The sequence below is a fragment of the Vulpes vulpes genome, chromosome 6, assembly GCF_048418805.1.
Source record: "Vulpes vulpes isolate BD-2025 chromosome 6, VulVul3, whole genome shotgun sequence".
Lineage (NCBI taxonomy): Eukaryota > Metazoa > Chordata > Mammalia > Carnivora > Canidae > Vulpes > Vulpes vulpes.
Window position 1 is genome coordinate 110,190,148 of NC_132785.1, and position 17,217 is coordinate 110,207,364.

The 17,217-nt window shown below is 45.4% G+C and overlaps 1 protein-coding gene across 1 annotated transcript in view; it reads left to right on the forward strand.

The window, feature by feature from the left end:
- LRRC74A (leucine rich repeat containing 74A) overlaps nt 1–17,217 on the forward strand; it is a 45,795-nt gene that overhangs the window by 7,995 nt on the left and 20,583 nt on the right. The window contains exons 4-8 of the mRNA XM_072762084.1: nt 3,657–4,717; nt 6,282–6,410; nt 9,618–9,790; nt 12,321–12,428; nt 13,808–13,904. Coding sequence (XP_072618185.1) covers nt 4,681–4,717; nt 6,282–6,410; nt 9,618–9,790; nt 12,321–12,428; nt 13,808–13,904 — 544 coding nt within the window. The 5' untranslated portion in view covers nt 3,657–4,680. The remainder of the gene's footprint in view (nt 1–3,656; nt 4,718–6,281; nt 6,411–9,617; nt 9,791–12,320; nt 12,429–13,807; nt 13,905–17,217) is intronic.

Here is a 17,217-nt window from a genome sequence, read left to right on the forward strand (position 1 = left end):
AAGGTACCCTTTATACCTTACCTGAAGATTCACTCAAAACGGATCCTAGAGAAAGCTCTGCAATTGGATGACGGTTCTACATCTGTTTACCATGGTGATGGTTATGCAACATCATTAATGTACTTAATGCCACTAAATTATACACTGTAAAAGCATTAAAGGGATGCCTGGGTGGCTCAGTGGTTGAGCATCTGCCTTTAGCTCAGATTGTGATCCCGGGGTCCTAGAATCAAGTCCCATATCGGACTCCCTACAGGGAGCCTGCTTCTCCCTCTGGCTATGTCTCTGCCTCTCTCTCTCTCTCTCTCTCTCTCTCATGAATAAATAAAATCTTTAAAGAATAGATTTTAAAAAGGGTTAAATGATAAATTTTATGTTAGCATATTTTACCACAAAAAAAATTTAATGGATTGTAGAACTTAAAAGATAAAGCTATAAAATTTCTAGGATAAAACATGGGAGGAAATCTACATGACCATGGCTAGGCATAAAGTTGGTAATTTTTCAATTACGAATTTTGAAAAATTATTTGACTTGATCAAAACTGAAATGTGTACACTGTGAAAGACAGAGTTAAGAATAAGAAGCTAAACCACAGACTGGGAGGAAAATATTTGCAAACCACATGTCTGATAAAGAACTTCTACCTAGAATATATCAAGAACCCTCAAAACTCAGTAACAAACCACCCAACTTAAGAGAGACAAGAGATCTGAACAATAAGAAAAGTATAGGAATGGCCTAAAAACATATGAAAGATGCTCAACATCACTAGTCATTAGGGAAATACAGATTAAAAGCACCAGAAAATACCATTACACAGTTCAAATGGCAAAATAAAGACAAAACTGCGATATCAAGTGTTGGGAAGAATGTAGAACAATGATGCTACCATATATTCCTATGGTCAATTCATATTAGCAGAGCCCCTTTGTACTTTGGGTAACAACATGATGGTGTCTTACAAGGTTAAACATACACCTGCTATGTACATGCAGGTGAAGAGGGGGCACCTAGGTGACTCAGTCAATTAAGCACTTGCCTTCAGCTCAGGTCCTGATCCCAGGGTCATGGGATCTAGCCCTGAATGGGGTGGGGGGGGGGGGTGACCCTGCTGCCCATCCCCCGCTTGCACTCTCTCTCTTTTGAATGAATAAATAAAACCTTAAAAAAAACCAATAGTCTTAGCTATAAAAATAAAAAACAAATAAATAAAAGGTAGAGAGCAGGTTAAAAGGACACAGGAGACAACCTGGATGAGCTCCCTTAGCCAAAGTTGGAACTTGAACATCAAAATAATGACAGTACTGTATTGAATAAAATAAGCAGCCATGATCCCTGCTAATATAAACAACTGATTAAACCAATAAATAAGAGAAAGGGACCACTCTCTCCTACAAAAGAATTCCAATTAACAAACATAGAAGGACTGTGGGAAACAGAAAAGCACTGTTAAAACATGATAATAAGGTTGAGGCAAGATCTCAATAAGATCAATGGATGCTAAAATTATTGGGCAAAATAAAGTATTGGGCAAAAAGTTGAAGCAGAAATAGGATATTTGCATAGTGCATCTTCTCTAAACTATATAATTACAAAGTGGAAAGCAGTAATTTCATAGTAGATAAACCTGAAAGATACCACCTTGGCCAAGAAATCAACGTAATCTATATTGACATCATGTGTCCTTGATATGTGCTGAGAAGGGCACATCAGCTCTGGCAGCTTTCCCAGGAATCGTGACAAAACATCAGACAAACCCAAACTGAGGGACACTCCACAAAATATCTGACCAGTACTCTTTAAAAGTGTCAAGATCATATAAGACCAAGACTGAAGAAATGTCATATTCTGAGAGAGACAGAGAGACATGGTAACACAATGTGAGATCCTGGACTGGATTCTGGAACAAAGAATGGACATTAGTGAAAGAATGAGTAAAATACAAATACGATCTATAGTGGAGTTAATAGCATTGTACCAATGTAAATCTTAGTTTTGAGAATTTTTCTATGCAAGATGTAAATATGAGGGAAAGCTGATTGAAGAGTATATAGTCTATTATTTTTTGTAACTCTACTACAATCTAAAATATTTCAAAATTAAAATTTTAATTAAAAAACAAAAGGATACCCCTGGGGCACCTGGGTGGCTCAGACAGGTAAGCGTCTGCCTTTAACTCAGGTCATGATCCCAGGGTCCTAGGATGAGTCCCACGTTGGGCTACCTGCTCAGCGGGGAGTCTACTTCTTCCTCTCCTTCCACCCTTCCCCCCAACTCATGCACACTCTCTCTCACTCTCTCTTTCAAATAAATAAAATCCTTAAAAAAAATAAAAAGGATGTTCCTCAGTAACAAACTTTTAAAATAACATATAAAAAGAAGTTGCAGGGGTACCTGGGTGGCTCAGTCAGTTAAGCACCTGCCTTTGGCTCAGATAGTAATCCCGGAGTCCTGGAATTGAGCCCCATGTTGAGGTGGTGGGGTGGCGGGGTCCCTGCTCAGCTGGGAATCAGCTTCTCCCTCTCCCTTGACCCCTCCCCCTGCTTGTGCTCGCTCGTGCTCTCACTCTCAAATAAATAAAAAGAATAAAAAGAAGTTGCAGATATATTTTCTGATTTTAAAAGATACAAAATTTTAAAATTATGGCTCTTGAACATTTTTCTTTCTCCAGAATAGACTTTTTCCCTCAAATAAATATAATTGCTGCCCATCATTATTAAGAGGAGCTCTGATTCAACCATGCTCCTGTTAAAGATCCTCAGTGGCTTCCTATTGACTTTTCACTGCATTGAATCGATTCCTGAAATTGCTCTAATCCCTATGGCCTCCCTTTTCCCTACTACTCTCTGCACCCTGTATTCCCCCAAACTCAGCTTGAGCTCTGTTGCCTTCCTTTATTCTGCATCCCTGGAAATGCCTTTTGCCAGGACTCTACTTATCCAGAACCCACAAATGCTCCTCAGCACGAAGAAACCTCCCCTTCCTTTGACCTCCCAGAGAATCTCCCTCCTGACCCTTACCAATTCCCAGTAGTGCCTGGTGCCTCTGCTCAGTGGCTATTTAGAGTGCTCTCCCTCAAATTTTCTAATTCTCCCTTTGTGCCTGAGACCACATGGTGCTGTCCAGACAGAGCACCTAGAGTTTAGACCAGGACCGATATATATACTCTCCAGTCCCCTTTTTTTCTCCTTTCAGGACACTTTTTTATCCTCTGTACCAGTGTGGAGTAGACCAGATGTCCAGAGGGTCTCTAGGACTCATGCTTACCAAATCATCCTAGGAGTTGATCACTCCCCCTGGCCTGTTTGGTGTTTCTTTCAAGGAACCACATGGGATTGGGCCAGTAGAATGGTGTTGCCATGCTGATGTAGGGTGACTCAAGTTTGTTTTATGAACAGGAGCTCTGCCGAAAATACTTGCCCACCACCCTCACACCCTTCCTATCTTGTATTATACATGCCTTGAAGGGCCCATGCTATAATCATGTCTGCATCCCCTCACCACAGTGGTGCCTATCTTAGGGCCTTGTACCATAATAGATGCTCTATAAATTTTTTACAGAATGAATGCCTGAAGGAAAGGGTAACATCTCAGATATACATATTTCTTTCAGTTCAAGGTTCTAACCATTGTTTCCCTACACAAATTCCTAGATCTTCGTCATTCTTCTGAGTGGCAAAGAGGGATTTCCATATCCCCAAGCCCTCCAGTCACTGACCTGACCGTTGATGTGCTGAAGGCTTATCAAGGAGGAACAAACACACCTCCAGATTCTCTTGAGAGCAAACTGCAAGTGAACTTCAACTCCAAGACATGTGAAAACAGCCACGCGTGTGAATGATGGTTGAGTGGTTTCAAGTTAGGCAGCCCGGTAGTTTGGATTAAACAATACTTTGGCTGCAATAAATTGTAGTGATAGAACATATGTTTGTTGTGTTTTGCTTTTGATCTTCTGCTCCAAGGTTGAGGATACTCTCTCGGGGAGGAAAGAAAAAAGGAAAGAGAACTGGGTAGAAGAAAACTGACTTCACCCATCACTGAAATATTTCGTACCTGAAGCACAACCACCTTGAGAGAAGAACATGGTGGCCGCTCTTCACAGTCACCTGATTAAGGAGCTTGGTTTTGCTCCTGCCACAAAGGGAAATCTAACACCACCGAGAGGCCCCCCCACAGCACCTGCACACTCACAGCCAAGCCTGGGCTTGGCCCCAGCAGACATATGAGAAAAGAGGACTGCCAGGGCCACCAAGAGGGGAGGCTGGCTGTTGCCAAGTTCACCCACATGGATCACAATGACTGCATGAGGTCATGGAATGTTGAAGAGATGAAATGAAAGTGCCCCCTAAGTCACAAAGTCGCAGGGGGTGCGCATCCTTTCGACGGGGCTCCCAGGAATAGAGCTGTATCACTCTCCCTGATGATCCTGGGAAGTAGCTACTTCCCCCAGACAGAGTTGGGGTCCAACCCATGCATATCCAGTTCCCACCAAAGCCCACCCTCCCCAGGGCTTGCTTGGATAGAAGGATAACTCTAGGCCCCACTGTGGGATTTATCTGTGAGAGGGCAGAGGTGCACAAAGTTTGAGACAAAAGTGAATAGACAGGTGTGCTTCTTAGGGAAGCAGCAGAAAGGTGGCAAGAAGCTGGCAGCAGCCCCCGAGAGGGCCCTGGCACCATGGACAATGATGAACCTCTTGAGCCTGAGACAAAAGGTGAACAGGCATCCCATCTCTCATCACTTGGGCCCTTCTGAACTGCTCGGTGTAATACCGTGATCACATGGACCCTGAAGCCCCCTCCCCTCCTCAGCCAGGACCCTCTAGATTCTGGACAGTGGGTTACATTGACTTGGCTTCAGGGCTTCCCAAACAGGGACAGAGAGAGTCAGATGCAATGCTGTGCTGGAATTGGCTTGTACTAACTCTGGGTGACTTTAATTTTCATTTTGTGAGCTGGTTTATGTCATGTTGGTAGTTTGAAACAGACATGTTGGGAATATTTACGCCACCTGAGTTGGCTAACGCTACAAATCAGGATTTTTTTTTTTCTTCTGGATATCTATTTAAACATGTACTAGCATTCTGCTGGATGGATGGAATTCTAAAATTGTATGACTCATGAGGATATTAAGGCTCAAAAATTTATACCTTTTTGATGGCTCAGTTGGATGGCTAAGTTGCTGTATGTCTTCTAACTGCTGGGCCACTGCTACTTCTACCCCTTATCATCCAGACCCTGTCTTACAGTCTCAGAAATAAATATTGGAGCTTATGGATAATAAGGGTTTAAATATTGGGTTTATGGATAAGGACTGAGAAATCACAGACCTGCATGAACTTATTAGGAACCCCACACTATCTTATAATCTGGGTGGTTAAAACTTGGGACCACTGCCACAAATGCTCAGCCCACCCAAAGAGTAGATTGGCCAAGTTCTGATGGGCTACCTGGTGATGGAGCATGGCTCCTCCAAACATTGCATCGAGTACATGTGGGAGGACTAGCTCTGGACCCTTGTGTGAGGCTTTCAGGAACCCATGCTGGTCCCAGATCAGTGATCCAGTGGCATAAAACGATGTCCAGCAAGTGTGGGGACTGGTAGGAGGAAAGCTTAGGATGTGTATGTTTAACAATCCCAGCAAGACTTTGCAACCCTTCCTTCTTCATGGTCCTAAAATAAATGTTGGATTGGAAGGGAGAGAAGCTAGGTCAAATTTTCAGGAATCAAGTTATCTTTCTTTCTCCTTGGGACGCTTCCTGTCTCATTTCATTTCATATTTGACCCAAGTTGCCTGCCCTGCCCTGCCCTGCCCTTTGCCTTCTGCAGCATGGTTTGTGCCCGCCAATGAGGAGGCCTAGGCATCGGCACACATCCTCTCCCTGAAAGCGTGAAGCAGACTCTGAACCCCACCTAAGCCAATGAGAAGGGGAAAAGTGAGCAAGGAGCCAATCTCTGAGACAGGCCCAAAGCAGGGAACCAGGCAGGTGCAGGGAGTCCCAGAGGACACAGAGGGTGTTTAGCACTAGAGCACTAGACCCTATAGGTGACCAAGAGGTGGCACTGTGTCCCGGAGGGAGGGGTCGTAAAATGGAGTCCCCCTGTCAGGACTGAACGCACACTGTGGTTCTCAGCATGCTGAGCTGCAAGGGGGGGTGGGGGGTTCACAGGCTGTGGCCAGGACGTGGCTTGCCGAGGAAGGGAGCATAGGCCAGGCTCTACGTGAAAGGCCAGCAGGTTTCATTGCCAGCACCAAGGAGATGAGTTTTTTCTTCCAGATGAACCCGAAACCAAACCCACCCCACAGAACAGTGATGAAACCCTCTATTGTGAGGCTGAGGCCTCCGTGGCTGTGGAAAAAGAGAAGCCAGCCCGAGAGAGCTCAGAAACAGACCTGGAGATTGAAGGTGAGAGTGGACACTTAATAGGTGGGGTGGTAGCAAGCCTCGTTCCTAAGAGGCTGGAGGCCCCTGCTTTCCCAGGTTGGCCATGGCTCTGGCCCCAGCGGGCTGGCCTGACAAAGGCGTTCTTGGGGCCAGTTCCATGCCACGTCCTCTTCAAGTCTGGCCCAGTGGCAGCAGGTGCAGCTGCCCAGTGCCCGTGGCCTCCCTGGTGAGCAGAGTAGCCACATGGGCTTGTCCAAAGGTAAATCAATACACGAACAGGGATTTCTGGTTTTCTAAATGATTCCACCTGTGGCATCTTATGTCGTCTTTATACGAGTCCTAGGAGGTAGTCATTATTATCGGCCTTTTCAAGAGGGAACTGAGTGTGAGTTGCCCAAGGCCACAAAGAGCTGCCAATGTTCGCTGGTGCCCTGTTCACCCCACCCTGCTCATCTGCCTTCGTGCTCCATATTGTGGGGGACCCTGCAGTGTCTGTGGCTCATCTTGCATCCCAGTGACTTTCCCCTCTACTCACATTTGAGTTCTCAAGTTCTTGGTTCTCCTACTTGAATGTTAGCCCTAAACAAAGCAAGTGTGCCCTGGGAGGCTGCGGGGGGAGGGGGGGCCATGGCGGGGGACAGGGGTGTGGCCAGGGTGGCAGGGGAGTGCAAGGGTGCTGGCTGGGCTGCAGCAAAGACTCTTATTGCAAACAATGCCTCCACCCTCTTCTCCCTCTCTTTCCCGGGGGAGGGAAGTGCCCAGAACAGCTATGAAACAACGTGAGCAAAATGCTCCCCCTGCCTGATGGGCCAGCCTGGAACTTCTAGGCTGAGGCTAGCCCAGTGTCCGTCCTCTCTTGTGTTCTGGCGGCTGGGTCAGTCAATTCATAAACCTCCCCACCCAGGGTCGACACACAACTTCCACCTCCACACATGCCTTCTTCCCACACCACAACCACCACCACCACCCCGCCCCACACTCAGCATCTTGTTGCTCTTTCTCTGACTTCTTTTCCGTGTCAAGGCTGCTGCTAACATACTAATATGGTTTTCAGCACGGAATTTTAGGGTCACCTGGGTGGCTCAGTGGTTGAGCATCTGCCTTCAGCTCAGGTCACGATCCCAGGGTCTTGGGATTGAGTCCCTTATCAGGCTCCCCACAAGGAGCCTGCTTCTCCCTCTGCCTCTCTCTCTCTCTCTCTCTCTCTCTCTCTCTCATGAATAAATAAATAAAATATTTTTAAAAAACAGAATTTTTCCTGGTTGGAAGAGGTGGCAGATAGAAACTGGATGCTTTGTCCCAGATTCCTGCTTCCATCCCATTACCCCCCAACTTCCCACGAGAGAATATAACACTGTTGCAAGCTGCCTCTAAAACACAACCACACTGACTATAGCTAGAAAGGGTCAGCAGAACAAAACAGAGCAGAACTAGTGCCAACGACAAAGGTGGGGGTTACCTACCCTGACTTGGCAAACAGGAATCTCTCATGGCAACTATGCCATGCTGGGATAGACACTCAGGGCCCTCTTGCTGGAGCTTCTAGTGACCCTGCAGCCAGTACGGAGGTGCTGGGAGTGGGCAGGGAGGGCTTCCTGGACAGGCCTGAGACATAAACCCAGGGGTGGGGGGGAGGGAAATAGCAAGTTGTCCGGGAAGCTGCAGAAGAGGAAGAGAAGGCAGGAGAAGCTGCTCACCTGCCACATGCTGTTTTTCCTATGCAACACTGGTTCTCACCTGGAGGCGATTTTGCACCCCAGGGGGCATTTGGCAGACTGGGCAGAGTGGGGGCAGGATGCTACAGGCACCTCACTGGCAGAGGCCAGGAATCCTGCTAAATCCTTCACTACACAGGACAGCGCTTCACAACAGAGAATTATCCAAGTCAAAATGTCAGTAGGGCCGAGATTGAAAGCCTCTGCTCTACAAACCTCCTAAGGAGAAGGCCAGGGAGTAGCTGTGCCGGCAAAGTCAACTTCCTTGTAAACTTGTCCTTTCCACCAACAAAGCTCTCATTGTTGGCCTCAGAAATGTCCAGGGTGGGTTGGCCAAAGGCCCTGGCATCTGAAGGAAAACAGATGCAGGCTTTAGACCCCAGCTGGCCATGGGAGGCCCGGCTGTCCACGGGGCTTGCTTCATGAGACAGCTGTGAGGGTGCACGGAATCCAGGGAGGCCCGCTGCTGCCCATTGACCATGAGCCAGGCAGGGCTCAAGCCCAGGGAACAAAGGCCCTGAGAGGTTGGAATGAAGACCTAATGTCCCCTATGTCCCCTGATGTCAGCTGGTTTGAGCGCTGATCAGCTGCATGTGATGTGGGGCTGGATTTGTCATCAGTAAAGTAGGCATAACGCTCCTTTTTGTGAGGAAACATGACCTGCAAATGTTTTTTTTTTTAAGATTTTATTTATTTATTCATGATAGACACAGAGAGAGAGAGAGAAGCAGAGACACAGGCAGAGGGAAAAGCAGGCTCCATGCAGGGAGCCCGATGTGGGATTTGATCCCAGGACTCCAGGATCACGCCCCAGGCCAAAGGCAGGCACCAAACCGCCGAGCCACCCAGGGATCCCGACCTGCAAATGTTTGAAAGAGAAAAGCCCACTCAAATTCAAGTTTGCTTGTTTCCAATTGATTGGGGGTGGGGGGTGGAGGGGGTATCCCTCCATCTTGCACTGATGGGTCACTTTGCGAAGTCTGCTCAGTCCTACTTGAGGGATTTTCAAGTTGGAGCCTCTCTAAATCTTTAGCAAAGCTTTACTCGCGGCTCTCATTTTAACAGTGGTAGTGAAACTAAAACAGAGGCTCCCCTGAACTATCACCAATCAGATTTTTGTCTGTTTGGCCTTTCAGAGCTGTCCCATGGCAGGCAAGCAAGCTAGCCCCTTATGTGTCCTTGATCTCATCAGTCCTGGATGTGGACAATCCGGGGAGGTGGGCATGGGCACACTGCTCCTTCTCCTAGGAAAGCTTGGGCCTAAAACCGGCACCCCTGTCTCTTACCCAAAGGGAGATGTCCATTTGTACCTTCTGGAATTTGGATCTCCTTTTCCCACCTCCGGCTGACTTCCCGATTGGAGTTGCCCTCCTATGCACACACCCATAGGGACATCCTGGGGCAGAGGAGACACCAGATGAATGGTGTCTGCAACTGGCCCAAGGCCAGAGGGTAAATAAGGCAAATGTAGAAGAAAAACCCCACCTCATCCACTTGCATCTTTTTTGTGCAGATACAGAGAAATTTTTCACCACCAGACAGAATGAGCTGTACCTGGAAGCCTGCAGACTGATGAGCGTGGTGCCTGTCTCCTACTTTCTCCGGAACATGGAGGAGTCCTACATGAATCTCAACCACCATGGGCTGGGCCCCAATGGTACCAAGGCTATTGCTATAGCCCTAGTGGTGAGCATGCCAATGGGGGCACTCGAAGGCTGGTAGAGGTGGGCCTTGACAGAGTAGTGACAGATCTCAGACAGATCCTCCATGGGACCCTCAATTGCAAGCTTTATGCCCATCCTGCCCTAGACTCTGCTTGACTGCCAGTTGACTTACCGAACAGGCAGGGATGCCCCATTAGCTCCTGGGAAGGGGGCTGTTAGGGACCTTGGCCTTGCGAGTCTATGCTCTTTCTGATTCAGGAAGCAAAGGCAACAGCTCCGGGTAAGTGGCTGGGCACTAATGCAAATGCTTGATACAAAATGTCAGCCTGGGTCTCAATTCCGAAGCTCACTTTTGCTATAATGGGGTCGCTACTGAGCTATTCTATTCAATGTTTGCCTTTTGCAATGTTAATAATTCTTTAAAAATCACACTGTAGAATAGATCATGTTTTCCCACATGAATAATCCTCTCTCTCTCTCTCTCTCTCTCTCTCCCCCTCTCTCTCCCTCCCTCTCTCTCTCTCTCTGTCTCTCTTTCTTGGCTTGGCATGAACAACCAAGGACTTGACCTTGAATTCATCATGGCTTTATATAATTAAAATTGATTATATACAAACCAACTTCCATCCCAGCAAAACAGAACACGTGACAACTGTATGTCAGCACAACACTTTGTTCATTTAGGTTGGTAAAGAGAAAGTTTGATTTAAAAAAAAAAAAAGCACTCACTCATTTTGGGAAATAGAACATCATTTGCATTTAGCACATGCCCGTTAAGAGGCTACATGAAATGTGAGAGTGTGCTGCTTTCTGGAGAGGGAGGAAAGAGAGGACGAGCAGAGAAAGAACAAAGCCATCTTGAAATTTATTGAGTGTTGAAAGACTGATTAATGAGGTGTTAGGAATGCACCATTACCTCATGAGTTTCATGGAAAAAAAACAGATAATAATGCAATTCTCTCAGGACTTGGGCCACTTGTCTCTTAGTAACAGCAGTTTCTGTTTGGGGGGGAAGTTTTTTCTTCTCTGATTCTCTGTGTCACTAATTTGACAATTAATCACTGTGACATGCCGGTGACTGAACTGTTATTTATCTTTTGCACTGTTTAGCTTTGCACATGTTGTGTTTCCCTGGCTTCGCTTAAAAACACCCTGATAGTAGTGGTCCTACTTCATGTGTCGCATCTCTCCCTCACCTGCCCGCCTCCACACCCTCATGGGTCGTGAGGTGCAAGGGTGTTCTCTACCCCTGTTGCTTCCCCAGCAGTTGGCATGGAGTAGCCAGTGGCTATGTGCCCTTATGAGATGAAGGTGGATAGGCCTGGGGGGTGCTGCCCGCTGCCCCCCACACTGTGCTGGTTCCTCCCTCCCCCGACCCTGGACACTTCTAAGTGCCACCTGGCCACATGAGCCATGACCCTTGCCTTTGAGCACGACAAAATTGTGCCTGCCTCAGCAAGCCGAGACCAGAAGGCATTTCGAGAAGGCCCTGAGTGAACCATTCCACATTGCAGTAGCTGTGTGTCGTCTTTCCCTTTGACCGGAGCTAGAGCTCCTTCCCGCGGCCTACGTCTCTTGCTGCTGGGCGCACTTTGAAAACGCTCAAATCCAAAAATGTGTCTGTTCTCTACATCTCTCCATACCAGGACCCCGAGGTAAGGAAGGGAAGAATGACAAACAGTGCCAGGTAGAGCGAATCCCTGGCCTTCATGCTGCAGGTCACTTCCTCTGACCCTGGGAATGCTGACTAGCTTGGAAGTGCATATTTAAGATTGAAATTTAGGTCCTGGGGACGCCTGGGTGGCTCAGCGGTTTAGCGCCGCCTTTGGCCCAGGGCCTGATCCTGGAGTCCCAGGATGGAGTCCCACATCGGGTTCCCTGCATGGGGCCTGCTTCTCCCTCTGCCCGTGTCTCTGCCTCTCTCTCTCTCTCTCTCTCTTTCTCTCTCTCTCTCTCTCTCTCTCATGAATAAATAAATAAAGTCTTAAAAAATATATATCCTTAGGGTCCTGGAATCAAGCCCTGTATGGGGCTCCCTGCTCAGCAGGGAGTCGGCTTCTCCCTCTGCCCCTCCTCCCCACTCATGTTCTCTCTCTTGCTCTACACAATCTCTCTCACACAAATAAATAAAAATCTTTAATTTAAAAAAAACTAAATAAATATCCTTATTAAATGCATCAGGTTCTCCTTAATCCTAGAGTAGGTGCCAGCCTCTCTCCTCCAGGCTAAATAGCTAACCATCTCTTTAGCCCACCCCTGTGTCCCGCACTTTCTCAAGGATCTCATCATTTTAATGTTCCCTTTCTAAATTTCCCCACAGAGTTCCCCTTTGGTGGAGGTACCCAGAATAAGCATGTTGTCCTGGCAAAACTCAATGGGGTGGATCATCCCTGTGCTTTCTCCCGTTCTGTCCATTCTCCAGAAGTGCTAGCATGCATCCCTGAAAAGGCTGGCATGTTCCAGAGAGGGGATGGGCTCCGGGCAAGGGCCAGGAACTGACTAGATCACCTACCACCTCTGTTTTTCTCCCCCTCCCCCTGTGGCGTCTGAAGTCCAACACAAGTGTTGTCACCCTGGAGCTGGCTGACAACGGTCTCATGGAAGAAGGCATCCTGAGCCTGCTGGAGATGCTGCAAGAGAACTACTACCTGCAAGAGTTGGTACTGTGCCCTTTCCCTGGTGCTACTGGTTCCCACCCCCGGCCCTGGGCTCTCGGAACCCACCTGAGATAGGCCAGAGGCCCCTGCCCCAGCCCTGACCAGCCTCCAGCTCCCTGTGATCCATTGGTCTAGAGGCCCCTTCCTCCAGAGGTGACTTCTCAGAGGACGGCTGCATGTCAGAGGCCAGCAGAGGAGCTGTGTTCCTTGTGGCCAGAGGAAACCCTAAGAAATGGATTCTGTCTGGACCTTATAAGCCCTTCTGCATAGATGCTTTTTTTTTTTTTTTTTTAGATTTTATTTTTTTTTATTTGACAGAGAGAGGGAGCACAAACAGGGGGAGCAGCAGGGAGTCCGACACAGGACTCAATCCCAGGACCCTGGAATCGACCTGAGCCAAAGGCAGTTGCTTAGCTTAACAGACTGAGCCACCCCAGTGCCCCTCCCTAAATTCATTTTAAAGCAACTATGCAGGGGCACCTGAGTGGCTCAGTTGGTTAAGCTAAGCATCTGCCTTTGGCTCAGGTCGTGATTCCAGGGATCAGGCTCCTGCTCCGCAGGGAGCCTGCTTCTCCCTCTCCCTCTGCCTGCCATTCCCCCTACTTGTGCTCCTTCTCTCTGTCAAATGAATAAATAAAATCTAAAAAAAAAAAAAAAAAGAGTGAACTTAGAGAAAATAAAAAATGTGAAATACTTTCATCAAATACAATGTGCCTGGAGACAAATGATGATGATGGTTGCATAAGTATGTGAATATATTTCAGACCACTGCACTGCATTCTTAAAAATAGGATGGTAAATGTTGTGTTAGGTCTATTTTACCATAATTTTTTTAAAAATGAAAAAAAATGGAGAGGAGAAACAAGATAATAATGTCTGGTTTATATAAAAGTCCCTCCCACTAGCCCAAAAGTGCTGTGTCTATTTGCATCCCTACATGTTCCCAGCATAGTCATTCGTGCTTCAGGAATCAATGAATGGAATTTACAATGATGAATGACTCTGAACTAATTTTTCAGTTGCTTTATGCCAAACTCTCCAAATAAGGCTGTCTCAGTTAAAAAAAAAAAAAAAAAAAAAAAAAAAAAAAAAAAAGTACAATGTGCTTATCTAAAGTACTAGGGCTGCTAATCTGGAGAAGTTGGAAGTCACCAAAACCAACTTCAGAGAAGACTGAGACCAGGGGGAGAGCCTCACAGCCAGGCATCAGAAAAGTGAATACTCATCACCCTCCCTCCTTTGCTCTTCCTGAACCTTCCTACCCTTTCACCTTTGCCCTCCCACCACATGCAGGCCTCAAGTAAGCTCCACCCCAACACTGTTCATTAATGAGGGTGCTTGGGTGGGATTTTTATACACCTAAGTGTGTTCTTGCCTTTTAGAATGTTTCCGACAATGACCTTGGCTTTAAGGGGGCCAAAATCATCTCTGAATTTCTTCAGAGAAATACCTCTTCACTCTGGAATCTGCAGCTTTCAGGTAAGCCCATGGAAGGGGTGGGAGAGGACAAGGGAATGCAAAGGAGAGACAGGAAAGAGCCAGAGAATCCAGGGTGGAATTGAGCCAGACCAGGCCCCTCTGAGTTCCAAGATCAGAACACCATGTCCTCGCCCCGCTAAACCCTCTGGTCATCCCTTCCTCCTCCCTACGGCCACACTGGCTTCCTGGCTGTCCTGGACCAGAGACTTCTGACTCACTGGGCAGCATGCCTGCCTCTGCCTGAAAGTCTCTACCCTAGATATCTGCACGGCTCACTCTGTGGCTTTATTCCTGCCTCTGCTTAAATGTCATCTCAAGAGGGAGCACTTCTCTGACCTCCCCTCTATCCCCATCACTCTCCTATTTCCCTGCTTGTTTTTTTCTAATAGCACTTATTGCTACCTGACCCCCTATTGTACACTCAGTTCTTAATTAGTCTGTTATCTGTCTCTCTCAAAGAAAAAAAAAGTCACTTGAGAACTCTAGCTCCCACAGACTTGTCCTCACTCAGGTTTGTGGTTTGAGTTTATATTATCTTCAGGGTCCTGGAACCCCTAAGAAATTAATCTAAGTGGTCCTGTGCTGCTAATACCCTGGAGCATGCATCAGGAACAAACAGAGTGCCTCATTGGAGGAAGAACCCCTGGCCCCAGGCTCCAGGCTGCTTGGGATTCCCACAGATAAAGCTCCACTAAAGATGGGTTCACAGTCCAAAATTGCAAAACAAGGAAACGAAACATCAAGAGAGCTATCAGAGTCTAACAAGTGGCAGCATCAAGAACTTCAAAAAATAGAATTATTAGAAATGAACTATAGGGGCACCTGGGTGGCTCAGTCAGTTAAGCAACTGACTCTTGCTTTCAGCTCAGTTCATGATCTCATGGGTTGTGGGATAAAGCCCCGCATTGGGTTACATGCTCAGCAGGGAGTCTGCTTGAAGATCCTCTCCCTCTGCTCCTCCCCCCACTCACTTGTGCAAGTGAGTGCTCTCTCTCAAGTAAATAAATAAATCTTTAAAAAAGAAGAATATTATTATGCCAGGGCACCTACCTGGATCAGTCCGTAGAGCATGCAACTCTTGATCTCAGGGTCATAAGTTAGAGCCCCACATCAGGGATAGAGATTACTTAAGGAAAAAAATAAAAAATAAAAAAAAGAAGAAGAAGAAGGAGAAAGAGGAGGAGGAGGAGGAGAAGGAGGAGAAGAAGAAGGAGAAGAAGGAAGGAGAAGAAGAAGAAGAAGAAGAAGAAGAAGAAGAAGAAGAAGAAGAAGAAGAAGAAGAAGAAGGAGGAGGAGGAGGAGGAGGAGGAGGAGGAGGAGGAGGAGGAGAAGAAGGAGAAGGAGAAGGAGAAAGAAGGAGAAGGAGAAGGAGAAGAAGAAGAAAGAAGAAGAAAGAAGAACAAAGAAGAAGACTCTACCAGGTTACAATTCCACCAATTTCCCTTGGTTATTAGCAAATTTTTTATGAATCAGAATAGAGTGTAGATGTTGAAATCACAGCATGTGGGTGCAAATCCTGGCTTTGACACAAGGCAAGTTATCTAACCCTTCTGTGACTCATTTCTCTCATTTATAAACTAAGGAGAATTATATTACCTACTTCAGACAGTGACTATGTAGACGAAGTGAATCAAAATCTATAACACCTAGAACAATACCTGGGACCCAAGTATTCAATAAGTGTTCATCATTATTACTATCTTTATTACATTCCCACATTACTACTGAAATAAAACATCTTTTCCAGATACTTATTTCCATTTTTATTTTCTCCTCTATGAAATGTCAATTGTCCTATGAGGTTGTTTGTATTATTGAGTGTTAGAAACTCTTTATATGTTATACATATTCACACTTGAATGTGAGGATTGATTCAAGCACACTTGAATGTTACTTATGATGTTTTCTTATACATAGTTTGTATTATTTATTGTTGTCAAGTTTATCAGTCTTTTTGTGGGTTTGGTTTTTGTAGTCCTGCTCAAAAAACTGTTTCCTACTTCAGATCATGAAATTTTTTTCCTTAATTTTCTTCAAATATTTTTATGATTTTGTTTTTTCATCCTTAATCTTCAATATATCTGGAACTTACTATTGTTTGTGGCATGAGATAGAGACTCAAACACCGTATTTCCAAAACCAATAGCCAGATGCCCCAGCATCTTTAGCTGAATATTCAATCCTTTACTGACTAATTTGAAATGTCACCTTTATTGTATATCAAACTCTCATATAAATACAGGTTTCTCTCTAAATTTTCTTTTCTATTTTGTTAATCTCTGTGTCTCTATCTATGTCAATGCCATACTATTTTAATATTTGTTTAGAAAACTAAAACTATATGCCATGTGTTATAATTTAATGATTAATTGTAATTAATGAAATATATCAAGTATATAATATGCAATACATTAGCTATATAATTATATGATGTGACATGATATGTTTTATATTTGAGTGGACAAAGTCTGACCTTCCTTTCGAAGTAATCTTGGCTATTCTTGTGCAATTTCTCCTCTAGCTGAATTTTAGAATCATCTTGTCAAGTTCCATAAAAAACAAAACAAAACAAAAAACTGTTGGCCTTTATTTAGAGTTATAGTTAATGTTCTAGATTAATTTAGGACAGAATTGAAATATTCAAAATATTGAATGTCTTCATTTAAGAATACAGTACCAGGTTACAATTCTACCAGTGGAATACCTTTCCCTATACTGTCTCCATTCTGGCTCTCACCAAGTTACCTGTGAACCAGAATGATTAAATGTGTGGATGTTGAAGTCAATGCTTGGGTCCAAATCCTAGCCACTAGGTTTATCTCTATTTCTTCAAGTCTTTTTTTTTTTTTATCTTCTGCAATAAAGTATTATGCTTTTATTCCATTAGAAGTCTTGCACATCTCATATAGGTCCAGGTGCTTTATCATTTTATTCCCACATAAACGGAATGCTTTTTCTTTTTTCTTTTTTTTTTAAGATTTTATTTATTTATTCATGAGAGACACACAGAGAGAGAGAAGCAGAGACACAGGCAGAGGGAGAAGCAGGCTCCATGCAGGGAGCCCGACATGGGACTTGATCCTAAGTCTCCAGAATCATGCCCTGGGCTGAAGGCGGCTCTAAACTGCTGAGCCATCTGGGCTGCCCCAGAATGCTTTTTCTATCATATATTCTAAGTGGTTATTACTGATATGTCTGAGAGCTATTGATTTCTGTATATTGATCCTATATCCAGTCACTTTATTTATTTATTTATTTATTTATTTATTTATTTATTTATTTATATTTAGAGAATGCCAGTCAGGGGTGTGGA